General features: G+C 45.7%; 1 protein-coding gene across 1 annotated transcript in view; it reads right to left on the bottom strand.

Moving 5' to 3' along the window:
* LOC126100462 (mucin-17) overlaps positions 1-24,167 on the bottom strand; it is a 375,348-nt gene that overhangs the window by 301,733 nt on the left and 49,448 nt on the right. Inside the window, exon 2 of the mRNA XM_049911069.1 lies at positions 3,711-3,906. Within this exon, the coding sequence (XP_049767026.1) occupies positions 3,711-3,906 (196 nt within the window). The remainder of the gene's footprint in view (positions 1-3,710; positions 3,907-24,167) is intronic.

The following is a 24,167-nucleotide window of genomic DNA, read 5'->3' as shown; positions in this document are numbered from 1 at the left end:
GTCCCTTAAATCCTCGCAGTCCGCGGGACGCTAATTCATATTACTCCTATTGTATCTACAATCCCAGAGACATTGTGCATAAATTATTCGCGCTTGTATAGCGGCGTCACAACTGTAGTAGCCCTCTGTCACTATCACCACGGTGAAAGCCTCTTGAAACAGTGCCCCATTACCGTGAAGCGCTCACAAAGCTACAAGTGTTTTAACCCACAAAACGTGTTCTCCGCGTCACTGAAATACAGTGTTGTTGCACGTCTGTGCAGCAAGATATCGCTTGAAGGTTGAGAAGACGTTACGAAACTAGAAATGAATTGCATGGCGCGTAGTTGAGAGCCATCCAACTAGTTTAGGAGAACAGGCTGCGCTGGTCATTTTTCCTAGACGACGCTGTCTGTTTCATCTACGTCTCGGAGAATTACCGTTGGCAACCTGCCACTAGACTGCCTCTAAGATGCCGTCCCACAGAATACTGCTTTCTCAAAAGGGCTTCAGTTCGTGATCATTCGTAGCAATGAGTGTCCGTGGGCATGATTACCTAAAGAAACACCTATGTCTATCAAAATACCTACATCTAATGTATAAATCAATTAGAGAAACTAGAAATTGTAATCCGTCAGCACCTGCGACGTCTTACAGCCAAAAAATGAACTAAAATTCATTACCGTACACACACGTGTGCACCGTAATTACGGCATCCTTCTCACTGACCGGCTACAAATTACCAGTGCTAGTTCGGCGAATTTTGAAAAATTGAAAAGTGAAGGTCTGTTGTAATGAATGAATGTTTCAGTTTAGAATTCAAATTTCTGGTTGTGAAGCCGAACGTGACGAAATTATCACCCAGTAGTTAAACAGCGATTTACGAGTATATGTACCGGGATTTTAGCAGTTAAGTGAGGCGGATATAGTGAAAAAAGGGTGTTCGGTAGAGGAAGAAAGCGAAAATGAAGCGGTCAAGAATCAAGTTATCGAAGCATGGAAAGACGTTGACCTGTTACAAGACAATGCGCAACAAAATTCGATCGCCTACACCAGTTTTGACTTACTGGAAAAAGAGAATCGCTGTCAGGTAAAAGAAATGAATGGAAAGGAGAGATAGATAGTGAACTGGAAGCAAGTAATTTTGTAAATAATTACCAGCATTCACGAATAACGCGTAACTAATGCAATGAGCTGATTGGAAGTTTTGTTAATATAGTAAATACCAGTTTCCGATAAAAGCATACGTATTTTCTAGTTATCTGCACAGCCTCGAGTCCGCATTAACCAGGAAAATTGTTAACTTGCTTGATTTGAGCTCGTAAATCGCAGCGAAGTCACGAGTCCAAATTTTTTCATGCCCAGATGTGAAAAAAAAGCAAATTCATCGGCACCACACCCCATTTTTCCATGTAAGCACAAGAACCACTAAGTTTTGTCGATCGTTAAAGCGTGATGGGCATTTTAATTTGGTTATTGGACCAGGTAGAGACGTTAGTCTTTTCAATAGATAAAGTAGGTGTCGTAAGTAATGACTGGTCGCTTTTGTCATTCAGTAAGGAAGAACAATAACAGACAGAAACAACACTGTACATCCCGCTGCACAACCCCTAGGCTGTAGCCAAGACGTTTCTCCATATTAGTTTTTCTTCCAGGAGTGGTTGTTTAGTGAGATATGCAGGAGAACTTCTGCGGAACTTGGAAAACAGGAAATAGATGATGGAACAATTTTATAAAGTATATTTTTATTGCCTGGGGTGACCGTGAGTGCTGTAATCGTTAGATTGGTTTATATTTTCCGACACATTCACAATTTGGTTTTTAGATATCCAGTTTCGAGCGTCTCAAACTGCCAGTCTCTGTCCCATGTGCTGGACAATGGTACTGCATGGTCCTGTGGAGCACATTAATCTGTGGATCCATAACTACGACTGAGTCGTAAAATACAAAACAATGCTAACTGGCGGAACTGACCCTGTGAAAGTGTGTCGTTAACCGTACGCGGACAGTACAGTCGATAAGAGCATTGCAGCGAAAGGCAAGCACCAGGGTTCGAATCTAATCTTACAGGACTTTCAGAACTGCCCACACTCCATAACAGAGTAAAGCTGCAGTAAAACCTGTGTGCCTTGCGTCTAATCGCTTGTGCTTGCTCCACAGGTAAGCAGAGGCACGAGTGTAGGTGGGAGAGTTTTTATCCGCTTGTTTGCATGAGTCGTTCCATTAACACCTAGAGGGAAGCACGCATGCTAATCCGGTATGCAGCCACCGGTTAAATGCGCCCGTGTGGCTTGCCAGTGAGCAGTGAGTTTGTTCATCAAAGCCAGCCAGCCATGCTGTTCCAGCGAAGCTGTACCATTAACATGTTCTCTAAAGGCAGGTTGATTAAAGTTGCACAGGAGTGAACGCACCTTAGCAGAGTTATTTCGGAAACCTCTATCCACATCCTTTACAAGGTACACTGATCACCCAAAACATTGTGACTACAAACCACTGCGACGCTGGATGACGCCTGGTGGCGTTTCAGCAACGTGACGCAGTAACAGAAATATGTAAGCTGAGCAGGCACGGACGGGATATCACCCTAAAGAAGATATGGCCTGCAAATGGAGAAATCCATTGAAACAAGTGACACTGACAAAGGGGAATTTTTATTAGGCTGAGCCTGTGAACGAGTACCTCGAAAACAGCGAAGCTGGTCGAATGTTCGCGTGCTACTGTCGTGAGCATCTACGGAAAAAGGTAGAAGGACACCGGAACTACCATTAGGCGCTGTGTGCTTGAACGTCCAGGACTTTTCACACACCAGTGGGGTTCGGAAGCTTGTCTGTTCTATCACGTAGCAGAGATGGTGATCTGTGGCATCTCTGCCGAAATAGCAAAGTGCTGGTGCACACACAGGTGTTTCGGAGCACACTGTCCATCGTATATTGTTGAACATGGAGCTCCACAACACCACGTTGACCCAACGATATCGTCAATTACGATTGCAGTGGGGACGGGACCATCGAGATTCGATCAATGATCAATGGAAACGTGTCCGCTCTTCGGGTAAAACGCAGTTTTGCTACACTAGGTAGATGCTCGTCTCCACAAACCCCTTCCTCAAGGTGAACGGCGGCTCAAAACGTGGAGTGCGCAACGGCCGAAGGCAGGTGGGGCAATTTGTGCTATGGGAGACATTCTCTTGCGCTTGCATAAGACCTGTGGCGGTACTCGAAGACACGGTAACAGCTACAAACCATCTGCATCCCTTCACGCTTGATGGCTTCTCCGACGGCGATGTCATCGTTCAGCAGTAGAACTGTCCGTGTCCCGTAGCCAGAACTGTGCTTCAGGGGTTTTAGGAGCGCTATAGTGAACTCACGTTGACGTCTCGGCGACCAGATTCGCCTGATGCAAATCTTATGGAATGCATCTGGGTCGCTATCGGCCTCCATCAACTGCGTATACAAATCAACGGTCCATTATTTACACGAATTACATGGCCTGCCATAGACATCTAATTCCACATCCTCCACAAACCTACCAAAAAACTCTCCTACCAACAAACTCCCTGATCCGTGATAGGCATGATCAGTGACATAATTCGTTCCAAAGACGGAGACGCTATTAAGCAGGCGTTCATAATGTTTTGGCACATCAGTGTAATTACTGAGGCGGGTTTGGCAAGCGGAGAGGTTGAGTGGCGGCGTTTCTGCTGTTTGTAGAGCGTCTTCAGGAGCACTTACCGACAGCGGAGATGGAGTAGTTGGCCGGTGGACGCAGTACGTTGCGCGCCCAGGCGGAACGCACCACCTCCAGCGCGCATGCGCCGGCAGACACGAGCAGCACGCCCGGTGACACGTAGCCCTGGAACTGTAGCTGTCGCATCGCCTCCAGCAGCGACGCGTTCCAGAAGCACTTCAGGTTTGCCTCCAGGAAACCCTGCAACAATCACCCGATAACTAAGCACAATCGAGGCTGGCAGACTCACATCTACAAACTTCACCCAGCTGAAATTCATAAACTCTCGACGAAATCTCATTGTACTCGTGACAACTGCTATTCCATCGGAAAAGCGAGGATAGTTATAAAAATTTAATTATCTCCTTGACAAAAAATAAATTTATGGAATTAATTCTTTCTTTGTCTGTTTGCAGTCACATATCTGCATTACCGATATACACTGCTTTCCCGCTGAGGAATTAAAAAAAAAAAAAAAAAAGATGGCGCACCCATCTCCACTTTTTTCAATGTGCTGCGCCATTAGAGAAACTATAGAGATTTATGCCAAACGTGAATTTCAGAGTTTTTACGTCACTTTGTAGAGATGGAGACTTTAGAACGTTCATACTTGGTACGAGTTAAATACTGTCGGAATTCCAAAATTAACACCAATCTCCGAAGCTTTTTCATAGCTTTGGCAATGCGACACGCAGCATTACAAAAATTCACTGCTGTACAAAATATTTTGGTAATCAATAAAAGGAAAAATGATTCAGTGAGTTCTATAGTTTTCAAGATATGATGTGTTACGTTTGATGCTGTTTCCCGGAAAGGAAAATTACTCCTTTTAAGAAAAGAGTTAACATGGCTCTGGCCCTAATTAAAATAAAGGGAACAGTTTTTACAGGCGTAGACATACTATAGAGGTCTATCTTACAGGAGAATTTCAGATTTTTTACGTGGTTTTTGTATGAGATAGAGACTTTAAAGTGACATATTGCTGTGCAGAACGAAGTGCTCTGGCGGCTGTCTATGGGTATTGCTTGCGACCACTGGAAAACAGAGTGTGTCGTCGTTGCTGTTGTTGTTGTTGTTGTCGTTGTGGTGGTGGTAGTTTTCAATCCTAAGTCTGGTTTCATGCAGCTCTCTATGCTACTCTAAACTGGTGAAGCCTCTTCATCACTTAACAACTACTGCAACCTACATCTGTTTCAACCTACTTATTCGTTTCTTGGCCTCTCTTCCCCCTCCCCCCTCCTCCTCCCCCAAAATCCCTCCAATACTAAACAGATCATTCCTCGATGCCTCAGAATGCATCCCATCAATTGATCCCATCTTTTAGTCAAGTTATGCCACAAATTTCTTTTCTAAACAATTCCATTCAGTACCTTCTCATTAGTTACACGAGCTACCAATCTGATCTTCAGCCTTCTCCAGTAGCAGCAGATTTCAAAAGCTTCTACTCTCTTCTTGTCTGAACTACTTATAATTCACGTTTCACTTATGTACAGGCCTAAACTCCAGACAAATATCTTCATAAAAGAATTTATAACACTTAATATTCACCAATTTGATTTGCAGCTGCTTCTATCCAATAATTATAACACTTAAATTTATACTCGATGTTAACAAATTTATCGTCTTCAGAAGCGCTTTTCTTACAACTGCCAGTCTACATTTTATATCTCCTCTACTTCGAGTGTCAAATTTTTTACCACCCAAGTAACGAAATTCATCTACTACTGTTACTATCACATTTCCTAATCTAATTTCCTCGGCATCATCTGATTTAATGCGACTACATTGCATTACTCTTGTTTTATTTTTGCTGATGTTCATCTTACATCCTCCTTTCAAGACGCCTTATATTCTGTTTAATTGCTGTTGCAGGTCATTTGCTGTCTCTGTCACAATTACAATGTCATCGGCAAACATCAGAGTTTTTATTTCTTATCCCCGCACTTTAATTTGTTTTCCGATTTTTTCTTGGATTTACTTTATTGCTTGCTCAGTATACAGCCTCAATAACGTAGGGGACAGGCTGCAACCTTGTATCACCGCCTTCACAGCCGGCGCTTCCCATGACCTTCGGCTCTTCTATCTGCCATCTGGTTTCTGTACAGCTCGTAAATAACATTTCCCTGCCTGTATTTTACCGCTGATATTCTCTGAATTCCAAAGCGTATAATCCAGTCAACATAACCGAGTGAGGTGGCGTAGTGGTTAGCACACTGGACTCGCATTCGCGAGGACGACGGTTCAAACACGCGTCCGGCAATTCTGATTTAGGTTTTTCGTGGTTTTCCTATATCGCTTGAGGCAAATACCGGGATGGTTCCTTTGAAAGGGCACGGCCGATTTCTTTTCCATCCTTCCCAAATCCGACCTTGTGCTCCGTCTCTAATGACCTCGCTTTCGACGGGACGTTAAACACTAACTTTCTCCTCCTCCAGTCAACGCAGTCAAAAGCTTTATCTAAACCTGCAAATTCTATGAACGAAGGTTTGCGACTATTTGGCCTGTCTTCTAAGGCGTAGGTTGAATATTGACTCACGTGTTCGTACATTTTTCTGGAACCCTTCTACCACTTTTTCCATTCTTTTGCCAACGATTCGTGTCAATATTTTGCAACTACGCGGAGTGTAGGACAGGACTACCAGGCGACAGTGTGCACACTTACCAGACGTGTAAACAGGGAAACGGAACGGTCATCTCTCATTTAGTGTATGTCTGTAAGCACAGACTTTATCCACTAGCTAGTATACACTGTACCTCGGGCATTCTCGTGCTCTTTTCACAGTGTGCAATGCAATCACGGAAAGGCATCGCGTTAATCCATCGTCCTATCAACAAACGTCACGGTTCTAAAACAAAACATAAGAACAAATGGTGCATAAATATGCCAGTTGGTTTTACGCACGCGTTAGGTACCTAAATACCTGTCACGCCGAGGGTGACAAATATGTCTCTCAATAATCAAAGGATAATTTTGAAGCATGTAAGTATACCTTGAACAACAAGTTCAATACCAAATTTTTCACATAACAATGTTCGCCTATGTAGCAAGGAGCAGGGTTAGTAAATAACAATTTTAAATTAGAACATGAAAGAAATTCGAAACATGTTTATCATTGGTGATAAGAAACGATAAAGTTAATGTCCGGCACAAGAGCACAGCACATTGACAAACGCGATAATTGCGAAGATTTTCGTCATCAATACTAAATAGAAACCTTGATTTATTCATTTCCATAATGGAAAAAATAAGACCTATTGCTTCATCAACGGAACAGAGAAAGCAACAAAGTCGTAGCCTTATTTATTTACTGCCTGCGGGCTGTGCACATCGCCGGACATAACACTTATATCTCGTGTCACTGTTTGTTTGGAAACGTAGATTTCTTGAAACCTGCTAACATTCGTGGGACAGAAAAATTCATCAGCCTCAAGGAGATAGTCTTTTACACACTCTCCTTCGGAAAACAGTTTATCAGCTCTTACTAAATGTAATTTCGAAACTCTGCTCGCAGTGCAGATATAGTCATTGTTACCCTGGAAAAATGAAAACAACACTCTGTACAGTAAAACAGAAACGAACGTAACACAAGAAACGAAGAATTCAAGAGTATGTAAATACTCCAACCAGTCACTTTTTTTAATAGTTATTTATTATTCCATGAACTGGTTTTCGAACCTTTCCAGGTTCATCTTCAGATCGTTTTCTGGAACTTACATCACTATTTCTAGCATAATTCTTTGTGCTGGCTCTGTGTATGTATCGCCATGACTATTGTTTAGTTATCTGTCGATACGGATGCAAATTTAGTTTTTTCCTTCTTGCAATAGTATGGGCGGCTTTTTTCGTTAGTGTCCGTCTGTCTGCTTCAATTTTGATGGCCAGCTGGTACATTATTTCACACACTTTTACGCAATTTGTATTCATTTACATTGTGACACCGAAACTTTGCCAGCATCCAGCACGTCCTATAAAACTGTTGCTTGTAACAAAGATATTCAGAGATGTAACTGTTCTTGTTTACATGTATTAAAGTCGATATAAGGGAAAATATTTGAATGAGAGTGGCACAAAGTAAATAAATGAATGAATTACGATAAGAACAACAAGTGATCTAATGACTTGTTTCTATTCGTATATTAACGTGTAATGCAGTCAGTATATGAGCAAATATTTTAATCAAGATTGGCGTTAACATGTATGCCCAGGAATATAATAATATAGAGTTACAGTATTTACAATGAGATACAGCTGTTTCTATGACCATGACCTTTATATTGAAATTTAAAACAATAAAAAAACCTTGAAATGAACTGTTGACTTATTTCTGTTCTTGCAGTAACGTGATCTCGAATATTCGTAAGACTAGGTTCTGTTTATTTTAGCTTAAGGGAGTCTGTATAAAAGTTATAGTGTTTGTAATGGACTAAAACGGTTTTTATGACCGTACACTCTATATTTAAAACCGAGAACAAAATTTCGAATGAACTGTTCTTACATGTATGTTATCTGAAATCTTAATAAAGGCAGATTCTGTTTATTTCAGCTAGAGCTAATACGTATAAAAGCACTGATTTATGTTAACAGTAGAGGGCTTTACCATTTAGAGCAGCACAGGTTTTATTCTGAGGTAGGACATTTACATTGACACAAGTGTAGTAAGAAAGTAAAGAGAGGGATAGGGGGACGGCCTGAGGAGGAGGTGGGGGTGGCGACTGGGTGTAGGGTTGGTTGATTGGTTACTTGTTTTGAACTAGTAAGTCTACAAAGTTCTAAAGGAAAAGTTTGTTTCTCAGTTCAGTTTGGGCAGATGTGACCAACACAATCATTCTGAAAACAACATAGAACAAAACCTCCAAATACTCCATTTTGCCAACAAAGGCACGATACTTGACCTTCTTGAAGAAACTGAAATATTTGTCTACACAAAAGCAGCAGCTGACTACTTGTATGTATTGCATTGTATGTTAACCGGGGGCGTAGAAACGACGGAGGGGCTCCGTCCCAGCCGCAGCCGTAGTGGTCAACAACCCCACGACGACTACCGCAGTCCACTTCACCCCTCCGCAGCCCCACAGCGAACACCTCTTTCAGGGTTATTGTGCGGTTCGGCCCCCGGTGGATCCCCCCCACCCCCACCCAGGGAACGTCTCACACCAAACGAGTGTAACCCCTATGTTTGCGTGGTAGAGTAATGGTGATGTACGTGTACGTGGAGAACTTGTTTGCGCAGCAATCGCCGACATAGTGTAGCTGAGGCGGAATAAGGGAAACCAACGCGCATTTGCCGAGGCAGATGGAAAACCGCCTACACCGCACTGCTAACCGGGTGGGCTACCTGACTACTTACTCAATGACGAAGCATTATGCACTCAGTGACGAGCATTATGTTGCAAATAGTGATGTAACTTCCAGAAAACCATCTGAAAATGAACCTGAAAATGTTAGAAAATCAGTTCATGGAATAATGAATAACAATTGCAAAAAGTGGCTAGTTGGACTTTTACTTATTTACAGTCAATTAATAATCACGAGTTCTAAAATATCAGTAATGGATAAGGTTAAAGAGCTCCAGGGGTATCAATTACTGTGACGTACATTAAAAGCGTGTTGATTTCCCTCATCCATTTTCTTAAGCGAACTTACTTTGGCTTACTGTTCTTCACTGTCCAGCACGCCTACACTCGCCTTTATGAAATTAGTTGTAGTCTTTCAACTGTGAACTTGCGCTGACCGCCTATTATTCGGCAGACTGAGAACACAGATCTCCCGTATTTTGCTTTTTTGCAATATTCGCCATTTCTCAGTACGTCTCACGTACGGCTACAGCCGCCAGAAGGACGAAAGACTGGGTCTCCTTACCCCTTAAATAAGGAAGCGAAAGCGTCGCCACTCATTTGGCGAGATGTGCGCACCTGTGGCGCACATCCGCGCTTTTGCACAGTGTGCATTCTGCAGGCCCTGGTGTAGGCGCTACAAAACGAGGAGCCACACGTAAAGAAGGATAGACGGAGAGTGTACTGCGGGTAGCCTGCGGGCGTTCGTGACGTGTGCAGTAGCCGCGCGCTGCCGGCTGCTGCCTCGTGCCTCAGCTGTCGAGCGGCACACAATACGTGGCGTGCCTCTATAGCCGCGCCAAACGGGACGTATTGTCCGCGGTACAACAAGTGCCTCCACCACCACCACCACCACCAGTACTTTACTCTTCTGTAGAGTTGCGGCCGCGCGAAATGTTACGCTTAAGCGCGCGCGCTTTCACCTGTTATCGCCTCGTGCCATCCCAAGTAAAGCGGTCCCGGCCACAAAACTGCACGCCACTTTTTCTTTGTTCTCGTCGTGGGTGCCTCAGAGGAGGTCGACGTCTCGCAATGCGTTCTACCACCATATTTAGTCCAGTGTCAAGGAGGCAGAGTGAGTGAGTGAAAGAGAGAGAAAGGCCGGCCGCGGTGGTCTAGCGGTTCTGGCGCTGCAGTCCGGAACCGCGGGACTGCTACGGTCGCAGGTTCGAATCCTGCCTCGGGCATGGGTGTGTGTGATGTCCTTAGGTTAGTTAGGTTTAAGTAGTTCTAAGTTCTAGGGGACTTATGACCTAAGGTGTTGAGTCCCATAGTGCTCAGAGCCATTTGAACCATTTTTTTTTTTTGAAAGAGAGAGAAAGAAAGAGAGAGAGTGAGAGAGAGAGAGAGAGAGAGAAAGGAGCGATTTAGAATGTGATTTAGTACCAAAGGAGTATATTTACATCCATAGATCTCAAGCCACTTTGTGGTGTGTGGAGGATGGTAACTCTGGCCTTTCCTGTTCCATTCACGAATAGTGCGTGGGAGAAACAACTGACGGTATGCCTGCGTATCAACCTTAATTTAGCTTTTCCCTCTTGATCACTTTGTGACATCTGTGTGGAATGATTTGTTCTATAGAAATTTTAACAGTGTTATTCTCTTACACTGCTGCCCATTAAAATTGCTACACCACGAAGATGTGCTACAGACGCGAAATTTAATCGACGGGAAGAAGATGCTGTGATATGCAAATGATCAGCTTTTCACAGCATTCACACAAGTTTGGCGCCGATGGCGAAGCCTACAACGTGCTCACATGTGGAAAGTTTCCAACCGATTTCTCATGCACAAACAGCAGTTCACCGGTGTTGCCTGGTGAAACTTGTTGTGATGCCTCGTGTAAGGAGGAGAAATGCTTACCATCACGTTTCCGACTTTGATAAAGGTCGGATTGTAGACTATCGCGATTGCGGTTTATCGTATCGCGACATTGCTGCTCGCTTTGGTCGAGACCCAATGACTGTTAGCAGAATATGGAATCGGTGGGTTCAGGAGGGTAATACGGAACGCCGTGCTGGATGCCAACGGCCTCGTATCACTAGCAGTCGAGATGACAGGCATCTTATCCGCATGGCTGTAACGCATCGTGCAGCCACGTCTCGATCCCTGAGTCAACAGATGGGGACGTTTGCAAGACAACAACCATCTGCACGAACAGTTCGACGACGTGTGCAGCAGCGTGGACTTTCAGGTCGGAGACCATGGTTGCGGTTACCCTTGACGCTACATCGCAGAGAGAAGCGCCTGCGATGGTGTACTCAACGACGAACCTGGGTGCACGAATGGCAAAACGTCATTTTTTCGGATAAATGCAGGTTCTGTTTACAGCATGATGGTCGCTTCCATGTTTGGCGACATCGCGGTGAACGCACATTGGAAGCATGTAATCGTCATCACCATACTGGCGTACCACCCGGCGTGATGGTATGGGGTGCCATTGGTTACACGTCTCGGTCACCTCTTGTTCGCATTGATGGCCCTTTGAACAGTGGACGATACATTACAGATGTGTTACTACCCGTGGCTCTACCCTTCATTCGATCCCAGCGAAACCCTACATTTCACCAGGATAATGCACTACCGCATGTTGCAGGTCCTGTACGGGCCTTTCTGGATATAGAAAATGTTCGACTGCTGCCCTGACCAGCACATTCTCCAGATGTCTCACCAACTGGCTCGTCACAATACGCCAGTCACTACTCTTGATGAACTGTGGTATCGTGTTGAAGCTGCATGGGCAGCTATACCTGTACACGCCAGCCAAGCTCTGTTTGACTCAATGCCCAGGCGTATCAAAGCTGTTGTTACGGCCAGAAGTGGTTGTTCTGGGTACTGATTTCTCAGGATCTATGCACCCAAATTGAGTGAAAATGTAATCACATGTCAGTTCTAGTATAATATATTTGTCCAATGAATACTAGTTTATAATCTGCATTTCTTGTTGGTGTAGCAATTTTAATGGCCAGTAGTGTATATTAATACTACTTGCAATGCAAATCGGTCTGACGACTGTTTCGTGACTCTCTCTCTCTCTCTCTCTCTCTCTCTTTTTTTTTTTAATGAGTCATATTTACTCAGGATTCCACCAGTGAATCGCGGCCTAGCATCTGATTTCGTATTGTTGCCGAGTCGAACGCCACAACTATTTCCCTTACGCTACAGATGTTGGTGAGCAGTGTGTTGGTCTGGTGCCACCAGAGGCACTTTGATTTTTCTCATACCATTATACCATTGAATTAGTGAGCATCTGACCACAAGAACGACTTCCATCCTTGTGGCCAGCATGGGAGCACGTTGCAGTGCGTGCATTGCTGTTCGTCGTGGTCACACACCCTTCTAAGAACGATGTCATGCCTTGTGTAATCGTGTGTGGCAATCAGCCGTAACCTGAAACAATAATCGTGAAACTTACGATGCTAAAGAATACTTCATCTTACATAGCATCAGTACATATATACTCTTACTACATCCCGATCACTTTCACTAAAACATTCACAAAAGTCTACCATTTCAGCCATGTTTCATGCAATTTCGATTGTCATTCGTTTCTGCAGATGTGGGTGGCGTCATAGAAGTACCCCTACTATCTACGGAAATAAATGTTTCTGGCTTTTCAATGGCAGAAGAAATTATTTTTTAAATTCAGCTCTTACACAGAATGGTCCGTACGTGTAACGTAGTTTTATTAATATAACCTATTTATATTAACTTCCGTTTAGTCAGCTCTTCAGAGTTTTATCGTTGTGTGAACCAATTGATTATTCCAGCAGTTCACAGTATTTATTTTACAACACAGCTTATGTGATTGAGCCTGTAGTTCACTCTTGCTGCATTTAAATTTTGTTGTTATTGCTTGTGTGTGAAAGAGCTGTTATGTAAGTTATTGCATACGAATGTACACTCCTGTAAATGGAAAAAAGAACACATTGACACCGGTGTGTCAGACCCACCATACTTGCTCCGGACACTGCGAGAGGGCTGTACAAGCAATGATCACACGCACGGCACAGCGGACACACCAGGAACCGCGGTGTTGGCCGTCGAATGGCGCTAGCTGCGCAGCATTTGTGCACCGCCGCCGTCAGTGTCAGCCAGTTTGCCGTGGCATACGGAGCTCCATCGCAGTCTTTAACACTGGTAGCATGCCGCGACAGCGTGGACGTGAACCGTATGTGCAGTTGACGGACTTTGAGCGAGGGCGTATAGTGGGCATGCGGGAAGCCGGGTGGACGTACCGCCGAATTGCTCAACACGTGGGGCGTGAGGTCTCCACAGTACATCGATGTTGTCGCCAGTGGTCGGCGGAAGGTGCACGTGCCCGTCGACCTGGGACCGGACCGCAGCGACGCACGGATGCATGCCAAGACCGTAGGATCCTACGCAGTGCCGTAGGGGACCGCACCGCCACTTCCCAGCAAATTAGGGACACTGTTGCTCCTGGGGTATCGGCGAGGACCATTCGCAACCGTCTCCATGAAGCTGGGCTACGGTCCCGCACACCGTTAGGCCGTCTTCCACTCACGCCCCAACATCGTGCAGCCCGCCTCCAGTGGTGTCGCGACATGCGTGAATGGAGGGACGAATGGAGACGTGTCGTCTTCAGCGATGAGAGTCGCTTCTGCCTTGGTGCCAATGATGGTCGTATGCGTGTTTGGCGCCGTGCAGGTGAGTGCCACAATCAGGACTGCATACGACCGAGGCACACAGGGCCAACACCCGGCATCATGGTGTGGGGAGCGATCTCCTACACTGGCCGTACACCACTGGTGATCGTCGAGGGGACACTGAATAGTGCACTGTACATCCAAACCGTCATCGAACCCATCGTTCTACCATTCCTAGACCGGCAAGGGAACTTGCTGTTCCAACAGGACAATGCACGTCCGCATGTATCCCGTGCCACCCAACGTGCTCTAGAAGGTGTAAGTCAACTACCCTGGCCAGCAAGATCTCCGGATCTGTCCCCCATTGAGCATGTTTGGGACTGGATGAAGCGTCGTCTCACGCGGTCTGCACGTCCAGCACGAACGCTGGTCCAACTGAGGCGCCAGGTGGAAATGGCATGGCAAGCCGTTCCACAGGACTACATCCAGCATCTCTACGATCGTCTCCATGGGAGAATAGCAGCCTGCATTGCTGCGAAAGTTGGATATACACTGTACTAGTGCCGACATTGTGCATGCTCTGTTGCCTGTGTCTATGTGCCTGTGGTTCTGTCAGTGTGATCATGTGATGTATCTGACCCCAGGAATGTGTCAATAAAGTTTCCCCTTCCTGGGACAATGAATTCACGGTGTTCTTATTTCAATTTCCAGGAGTGTATTTAGACGTATGCATGGCTAATTCCGTGTTCTGTGCGTACGTAGTGTTTTAGTTCGCTGATGTTGGTAGTAATAGTAGATCAAGGGCGTTACAATTCTGCATGAGTACGGTCGGCAACCGCTCCATCGTTTATACAAGGTAGAAAAGGGCAGTGCATTGGCGGAGCTCTCATTTGTAATTAGATGGTTTATGAGAAAAGACTTGCGACGTGATTGCGGCCGAAAGACGGGAATTAACAGACTTTGAACGCGAAATGGTAGTTGGAACTAGACGCATCGAACACTGCAGTTCGGAAATCGTTAGGAATCTTAATATTTCGAGATCAAAACAGCCAAATGTGCATCGAGAATACCAAATTTCGGGTATTACGAGCTGAATTCAAGTTCTAAGGCCTCCGAATTTTTTTTCTAATTAACTACTCACCCGAAATCGATGAAACTGGCGTTACTTCTCGACGTAATCGCCCTGCAGACGTACTCATTTTTCACAACGCTGACGCCATGATTCCATGGCAGCGGCGAAGGCTTCTTTAGGAGTCTGTTTTCACCACTGGAAAATCGCTGGGGCAATAACAGCACGGCTGGTGAATGTGCGGCCACGGAGAGTGTCTTTCATTGTTGGAAAAAGCCAAAAGTCACTAGGAGCCAGGTCAGGTGAGTAGGGAGCATGAGGAATCACTTCAAAGTTGTTATCACGAAGAAACTGTTGCGTAACGTTAGCTCGATGTGCGGGTGCGTTGTCTTGGTGAAACAGCACACGCGCAGCCCTTCCCGGACTTTTTTGTTGCAGTGCAGGAAGGAATTTGTTTTTCAAAACATTTTCTTAGGATGCACCTGTTACCGTAGTGCCCTTTGGAACGCAATGGGTAAGGATTACGCCCTCGCTGTCCCAGAACATGGACACCATCATTTTTTCAGCACTGGCGGTTAACCGAAATTTTTTTGGTGGCGGTGAATCTGTGTGCTTCCATTGAGCTGACTGGCGCTTTGTTTCTGGATTGAAAAATGGCATCCACGTCTCATCCACTGTCACAACCGACGAAAAGAAAGTCCCATTCATGCTGTCGTTGCGCGTCAACATTGCTTGGCAACATGCCACACGGGCAGCCGTGTGGTCGTCCGTCAGCATTCGTGGCACCCACCTGGATGACACTTTTCGCATTTTCAGGTCGTCATGCAGGATTGTGTGCACAGAACCCACAGAAATGCCAACTCTGGAGGCGATCTGTTCAACAGTCATTCGGCGATCCCCCAAAACAATTCTCTCCACTTTCTCGATCATGTCGTCAGACCGGCTTGCGCGAGCCCGAGGTTGTTTCAGTTTGTTGTCACACGATGTTCTGCCTTCATTAAACTGTCGCACCCACGAACGCACTTTCGACACATCCATACCACCATCACCATATGTCTCCTTCAACTGTCGATGAATTTCAATTGTTTTCACACGACGCAAATTCAGAAAACGAATGATTGCACGCTGTTCAAGTAAGGAAAACGTCGCAATTTTAAGTATTTAAAACAGTTCTCATTCTCGCCGCTGGCGGTAAAATTCCATCTGCCGTACGGTGCTGCCATCTCTGGGACGTATGGACAATGAACGCGGCCTCATTTTAAAACAATGCGCATGTTTCTGTCTCCTTCCTGTCCGGAGAAAAAAAATCGGAGGCCTTAGAACTTGAATGCACCTCGTACTTCTCACCACGGACAACGCAGTGGCCGACTGCCTTCAAGTAATGACCGAGAACAGCTGCCATTGCGTAGAGTTGTCAGTGTTAACAGACAAGCAACACTGCATAAAATGACCGAAGAAATTAATGTGGGACGTATGACAATCGTGTCCGTTAGGACAGTGCAGCGAAATTTGGCGTTAAGGCCACCGGACGACCGACGCGAGTGCCTTTGCTAAGAGGGCGACTTCGCGTGCAGAGCCTCTCCTGGGCTCGTGACAACATAGGTTGGACCCTAAACGACAGGAAAACCGTAGTCTCCTCACATGAATCCCGATTTCATTTGGTGAAAGCTGATGGTAGGGTTTGAGTGTGGCGCAGACCGCACGAAGCCTTGAACCCAAGTTGTCATCAAGGCAATGTGCAATCTGGTGGTGGATTCATGATGGTGTGAGCTGTACATGGAATGGACTGGGTCCTCTGGTCCATCTGAACCGATCATTGACAGGAAATGGTTATGTTCGGCTATTTGGAGACCGTTTTTGGCAAACAACGATGGAATTTTTATGGATGAAAATGCACCAACGGAGCGAGGTGGCGCAGTGGCTAGCACACTGGAATCGCATTCGGGAGGAGGACGGTTCAATCCCGCGTCCGACCATTCTAATTTAGGTTTTTCGTGATTTCCCTAAATCGCTCCAGGCAAGTGCCGGGATGGTTCCTTTGGAAGGGCACGGCCGACTTCCCTCCCCGTCCTTCCGTAATCCGACGAGACCGATGACCTCGCTGTCTGGTGTCCTCCCCCAAAACAACCCAACCCAACAATGCGCCATATCACCGGAACGCAGTTGTTCACGGTTGGTTTGAAGATCATTCTAAATAATTCGAGTGAATTACTTAGCCACCAAGATCACCCGACGTGAATCCCACCAATCATTTATGGGACATAATCGAGAGGTCAGTTCGTGCACAAAATAGTGCAAGGGCTACACTTTCGCTATTATGGGCCGCTATAGAGGCAGCATGGCTCAATATTTCTCCAGCGGGAAAATAAGTTGTCCCATGACTTCTGTCACCTCAGTCTAGATGTTGTGAGTTTTCCTTTTCTTTCCATACATGCGTAAATAATGTGTAATAGTTGCGTTTAATTACTGTGTTTGATGCAGTTCGCTTTTTTTCAGTATTTCTTTATTTGAATGAGGACAGGCATATAATTATTTGCATTTTAAGAAAATTTTAAAAAATAATAATTGTACACTGATTCTATTAAACGCTGGAAGAATGTTCTCCTAGAGATTCCGTCAAGACATCGAGTAACGTGGCCCTGGATTAGCTCAACTAAACATCGCAACTGACAACATAAGCACAACCATAAAATAGCTCCATCGTCGGTACACATACCTTGAACATATTCTTGATGAAATATCATATATGTCTCTGTAGACATCGAGCTATTCCTGGATTAACTAAAATTAGTCTAAATATGATACCATTAGCAATATATCAGCTTAGTTTTTAAGTGGTTATAGGTTGTCATATTGGGTGTGAATTTTTAAAAAGGAAAATTTGGTAAAGAATTGTTAAGAATTTATATAAAATGTTTTTAGAAATTTTCTAAAATGATATAAAAAGGTTCATGTATAAATTACGTTTTATGAATGTGGCACATCTTATTCCAGCAAACGCAGAATATTTACTCGGCTATATGTTGTGATGATAATTTAAGCAAATGTAATCATATGGAGTAATAGATGCACGCCCTAACCTGATGTGACATGATTGTATCGATTTGTATTGCCTCATCTCATGTATTTATATGTTACTAAGAATGTTTACGCTGTGATCTGTCAGTTGAATAGTTATGATGAATGTGAGCATTTGTAATCGGAACAATAATGTGTGTGTACATAGCTGTTACTTTAAAACTGAGGTGGCGACTTCTGGAGTTGCTAACGGTACCAACGTGGACATACCTTGTGTAGCACCACTTAGTTTACGGATGGAGAAGATTATGAAATGATGTAAACATAGGTATTTTGCTGTTCCATATGTTAGACATTTTAGACATAATTATGTTAGCTGTTACGTTAGCAGCTGTATCCTAGCATTTTCGGTACCATCTTTTGCATTCTGAACATGGCAGCAGAGTATTGCCGAAACTGGTCATCTGTATGAATAAATGAGTTTAGCGATTTGACAGTTGAGAATTTATTCAGTGTCTATAATACTACTGATCCCCCCCCCTCCCCCTCCCCCCCCGCTAATAATGTCAGAATTGTATAAAAATAATTTGAAATTTGGTTGAGTTTCTTACGTTTAAGGTGAAGCTGCCGGCACAGCATTTTTGTTTTAGATTTTTTGCATATTCTCAATCATATCGTATTGGATACACGATTGTTAAGTTTTTTTCCCCTCTGCATGTATCAGCTCAGCGTCAGGTTTGGCCAAAACTGTTCTCCACATGTAACCACATTCCATGGAATATATTGCCCCGCACTGCCTGGATATGGTAAATCTCATTGCCCGGCTCTGAGGTTCTTACGACATGAGCACCAATATTGCGGGGAGCTCCCCTTGGTGAGACGTGCTTCCCAATCGGAATCGCGAGCGCCCCCTCTACGGAATACAGAGCATGGCGCGTGGCAGGGAGTGGAAGCAGGCGGATTATCCGGGCAGACGCTGCGGGGGGCGGGGGCGTGGCGGCACATCAAAGGCGGAGCAGACTGCCTCCCACTGCGGTTCCAGCTCCAGCTTCAGCTACAGAGAAAGTTGATTCACGGCGAGCGGCCCGCTGGTCAATGAAAGCGCCGCGGCCCCGTTACGCGGCCTACGTTAGCCTCTGCGCGAACCTGCTGCCCAGCTGACCATTATGTCTTCTACACAATTCACAAGCCAGCCAGCTCAACGGGGTAGGGGCGCACTGCCCTAATGGCCCGGCAGGAAAGTAGATTGGCTAAACCGTGGAAAAAGGAAGAAGGCAAATTCTGTATATACACATACTCGCACCCCAATGTACAGTGCATGACGGAGGATTCAATGTACAAATACACATCCAGAAAAAAAAGTACACCTGGAAAGACGACATTGATTTTGATCCGATGACAGTTTATGCCACAGCAGATTGCGCACTGGTGTAGCTACCTGACGGTCATCTGTGTCCTCCTTTTAATAGGGAATGCTTACAGCTAGAAGGCTCAATGTGGTGTGAACGTGTGAAGGCAGTAGGCAGCCATGCCACAGAGACGCACTCGTGCTTGTTACAGCCGTCTCAGCGTGCTAGAAAGGGGTCAGATGGTTGCTTTCCGAGTGGCGGGATGGTCCTTTCGAAGAATTGACACATAACTTGGACGCGCTGCTCCAGTTGTGCAGCGATACTGGTATCAGTGATCACGTGAACATTCTCACACCCGTAGACGAGATTCAGGACGTCCACGCAGTACACACGCCCACTAGGATCGTCGTATTGTAAGAGCACCAGTGGCAGATCGTACAGATACCACAACACAGATAAGAGGCTTGTGGGCCCAGACGTCTCAACATGAAGCAAGTAGGAGGCTTGCTGACACGTCTGGGCTACAAAATGGTTCAAATGGCTCTGAGCACTATGGGACTTAACAGCTGAGGTCATCAGTCCCCTGGAACTTAGAACTTCTTAAACCTAACTAACCTAAGGAAATCACACACATCCATGCCCGAGGCAGCATTCGAACCTGCGACCGTAGCGGCCGCGCGGTTCCAGACTGTAGCGCCTAGAACCGATCGGCCACTCCGGCCGGCGTCTGGGCTACAGGCACGCATAGCTCTAGCCCGCCTTTCACTCAAGCCACAGTATCGACGTGCACTGCTCGATGGTACCGTCAGAGGATCACTTGGAAGACGGAATGGCGCGCCTTGGTCTTCAGCGACGAAAGCAGATTCTACCAGCATGCAAGTGACGGTCGTTTGCGCATACGACGTAGCGCTGGTGAGTGGTGTCTTGTATAGTGCATTTGTCCAAGACACAATGGCCGCATCCCAGACATTGTCGTCTGGGATAGGGTAAGCTACAACTCTTGTTCACCTTTGGTGTTTCCCGAGAGGACGCTAACCGGGTCTCGGTACGTGCAGAATGTTGTTAGATCAGTCGTTCTTTTGTCGTTCTTGCAATACAAATGTGACATGTTGTTCCAGGAGGATAATGCTTGCCCACACACTGCTCGTGCAACTCAACGTACTCTACAAGACGTGCAACAACGACCCTGGCCAGAACGATCTCCGGACTTGTCTACAACTGAGCACGTGTGGGATATGATGGCACGACAAAAGACGCATGCGACTCGTCAACCAGCGGCTCTTACAGAATTACGTGAACAGGTCGAGCAGGCGTGCCATGACGTATCCTAGGACATTACATCTATACGTCATACTCCGCAAGCCACCTAATGGGGTGTGGCAGAAGGCACTTTCCGTACCTCTAATTCAGCACCCCAACCCTGTTCCACTCGCGAACAGCTCGTGGGAAGAATGGTTGTCGGTAAGCCTCTGTATTGGCTCTAATTTCTCAAATTTTCTTCTCATGGTTGAGCCGTGGTAAATATTGCTGTTTTGAAGAGCGCGCCGCAGCGTGTATTGTGAAGCAGTCGCCCTCCGTTTCTGGCGGTGGCGCCGCTGTGGCAGTCGCAACTTTGGTGTCTTCCTCTGGTGGGAAAAGGGAAATGTTGCCTGTTCACGTGCATTTAAGGGGATGCTATGAGCTCGCCAGTCGGCCAGTCTCTCGTCCACATTTGTTAGGCAGTAAGAGAACTCAGAGAGTGGTCGCCCGGTCGGGGGTTAGTTCCTGCATCTGAGTCTGCGCGTTTGGCCGCCAGTCTGCTCGAGTATGCTCAGGCAATGGTCATTGGCGGTTGGATCGGTCGGTTGGTCGGTCGCGCACGGAGACACAAGATGACTCGTCCGTCTTGAGCGTCGGCGCATGTGAGGTCGCCACGTGAGTCCAGTGGGCCGCGGCGTATAGCGAGCGGTAGTGACTTCGCGGTCGACACGAGAGCAACAGGAGTCAACCCACGACATCAGTCTGGCCGGTGCGAGCTGCGACGCCGTGAGTCGGGAGATCGACGCGCATTCCTGCGTTCGTTGAAGCGGCTGGCAGCGGACGGTTCGGGAGAGCCATTTGGGGGCGCCAGGTCTTCTCGAGAAATCGCAGTTTATTAGAAGTTAAGTGATTGGTGATATGTTGTTTGATTTACTCTTGTTAAATTCTACTCTTGTTTTCTTGGTGAGGTCACCAGCCGTTTTGCTTTGGGGTCGTCCCACCATTCTTTTCCGTTTGACCACCCGCAGAAAGGTGGTTGTTTATAAATTGGGTGGTCCGTTTTTCCCTTATGGAGTACGGGCGGGTTAGAGCAACCTGCGGTTCGGGTTGCTCGATAATGCCCCTATCAGTCTACCGTACGTTAGTAGCTGCCTCTGTCATGTTTGTCGGATTTGGTGTGTTAAAGAATTTATTGCTTGGAGTGTAACGGCCTAATACCTTAAATATGTTTTGGTCTTTGGAAACTTTGATATTATTGCCTATAATCTTGAGAGGCGGTATCAGTGTACTGCAGAGCATCTTAACTATTGTTTGGCCGACCTTGTAGAATTTCATATAAGATTGCATTTCATGGGCTTTTATTTAAATTATCATTTTAGTATACAAAGTTGCCACCCTTTCACCGTTAGACTTTTCTTAGAAGTTAAAATCAAGTTGCACCTTCGGTGGCAAGGTTAATATTTTAATTGTTAGTGTTTTGTACCATTTCCATTCCTCCTACGGGGGGTGCATAGTTTGTGTGCTTGTGTAAATTGTTAAAACTCTTAGTTTAATGTTATCTGGTGTGTTGCAGATTTGCACCAGTGTAGGAGACAGAGGCTGTTGTGAGCGGTCGTAACTACGGCCGTGTCGAAAGGGAGCGGCAAGGTTCTCTTCCCGAAAGTTCTTACAGTCAAAACTTGTTTCTTTCTTTCTTTCATTGGAGTTTGTGATTCATGCACGATGGTGCGCTACATAAGTATGCACGGACAGCTCGCAACTATCTCGATAATCAGTTTCCGAACAGGTGGACGGGTCGAGGAGGATCCGTTGCATGGTTTCCCTTTGAGGACATCTAAAATATTTAGCGCATTCACATTCTGTATCAAATGTCAATGTTCTATGGGAGTGTAGCCAAACTGTATTCAACCAAATACGGAACATAAATGAAGTTTTCCTCAGCGTACGGCAAAGTACGGAAAGCAGACGGATGAGATACATGGAAGCAGAGGATGATCACTTCTGTAAATTGGTAGATGTATCATTAATCCTTACATAACTCCCTGTTATCATTTTCGGACTCATCTTAACATGAACATTTTTTAATGTTATGATGACCTTTTTGCAATTTTTTGATGTCAAGAATAAATCGCTAAAGTTTTAACACATGTTTTCACGCGCCATAAACTGCGATAAGTAAAGTGGATCTGCCCTCAACCAAACGATGAGTTTGAACACAGCAGTGTTCTACCAGTCATGGCCCTGTCAGAGGTAATATGCTGTTGCCTTCCTCCGACTTTTAAACTCGGTCGGGCACACAGTTTTAATTTGCCAGTAAGTTTCATATCAGCGCACACTCCGCTGCAGAGTGAAAATCTCATTCTGGAAACATCCCCCAGGCTGTGGCTAAGCCATGTCTCCGCTATGTCCTTTCTTTCAAGAGTGCTAGTTCTGCAAGGTTCGCAGGAGAGCTTCTGTAAAGTTTGGAAGGTAGGAGACGAGATACTGACAGAAGTAAAGCTGTGAGTACCGGGCGTGAGTCGTGCTTCGGTAGCTCAGATGGTAGAGCACTTGCCCGCGAAAGGCAAAGGTCCTGAGTTCGAGTATCGGTCGGACACACAGTTTTAATCTACCAGGAAGTTTCATATCAGCGCACACTCCGCTGCAGAGTGAAAATCTCATTCTGGAAACATCCCCCAGGCTGTGGCTAAGCCATGTCTCCGCTATATCCTTTCTTTCAGGAGTGCTAGTTCTGCAAGGTTCGCAGGAGAGCTTCTGTAAAGTTTGGAAGGTAGGAGACGAGATACTGGCAGAAGTAACGCTGTGAGTACCGGGCGTGAGTCGTGCTTCGGTAGCTCAGATGGTAGAGCACTTGACCGCGAAAGGCAACGGTCCCGAGTTCGAATCTCGGTCGGGCACACAGTTTTAATCTGCCAGGAAGTTTCTTAACCTAAGGACATCACACACATCCATGCCCGAGGCAGGATTCGAACCTGCGTCCGATGCAGACTGTAGCGCCTAGAAACGCTCGGCCATACTGGACGGCTGACTGGGATCCCTGCCAGGTAGGACTGGTAGAAAAGATACAGAAGATCCAACGAAGAGCGGCACTATTCGTCAAGGATTGGTTTAGTCGGTGCGAGGGCGTTACTATGGGGTGACCTAAAAGTCCGTTAACATTTTAAAATGCACTAATTCATGGCATAATTCAGGTAGAGAGGTTGAAATGACCTGAAGTTTTATTGGAACCCGAAACGAGTGCAAGAACTGGCCAACAAATGGCGCTGGACAACCGCATTCAAGTGACGCCGCATGAAATTCGCTTATAAAATAAGCTGTAATGAAAGAGTGAGTCAGATGTGCCAGCAAACTTTACCAGAAAAGACACCGCTATTGAAGCTTTACTATCACAGTGGGGCATCCGTATGAAAGGTTTCTTGCGCACGTTGTTTGGTGAGGATCGCGTGCTGAGCCGCCGACATTCTTGGCCTTCAAGACCTCAGTCCTTGTGATTATTTATTGTGGGGTTAAGTTAAAGTCTGAAATCTACCGCCATCGTCCGACCTCGTTAGGGATGCTACAAGACAAAATCGAGCAGCATTTCTCATCATACTTACTGATATGCTGTATACTGCTGTCCACAACATTGTCCCTCGAATACAGATATTGTTGACGTCTAACGGTCGACACGATGAGCATTTGTTATAAAGAGCATCGTCGTTGCTAAACATCAGCTGTTATGCTAATTATTGCTTTTGTATCATATGAAGCAGTTTCGTTTGGTTTCAATAAAACCCCATGTAGCTTCAAACATGTGTGTCAGTTTTTACCTTTCTATCTACATTGTTCCGTGAAGTATTAATTTTC

Source organism: Schistocerca cancellata, chromosome 9 (genome assembly GCF_023864275.1).
Source record: "Schistocerca cancellata isolate TAMUIC-IGC-003103 chromosome 9, iqSchCanc2.1, whole genome shotgun sequence".
Lineage (NCBI taxonomy): Eukaryota > Metazoa > Arthropoda > Insecta > Orthoptera > Acrididae > Schistocerca > Schistocerca cancellata.
Note: the sequence above shows the minus strand (reverse complement) of the source record. Positions and strands in the feature narration are given on the sequence as shown.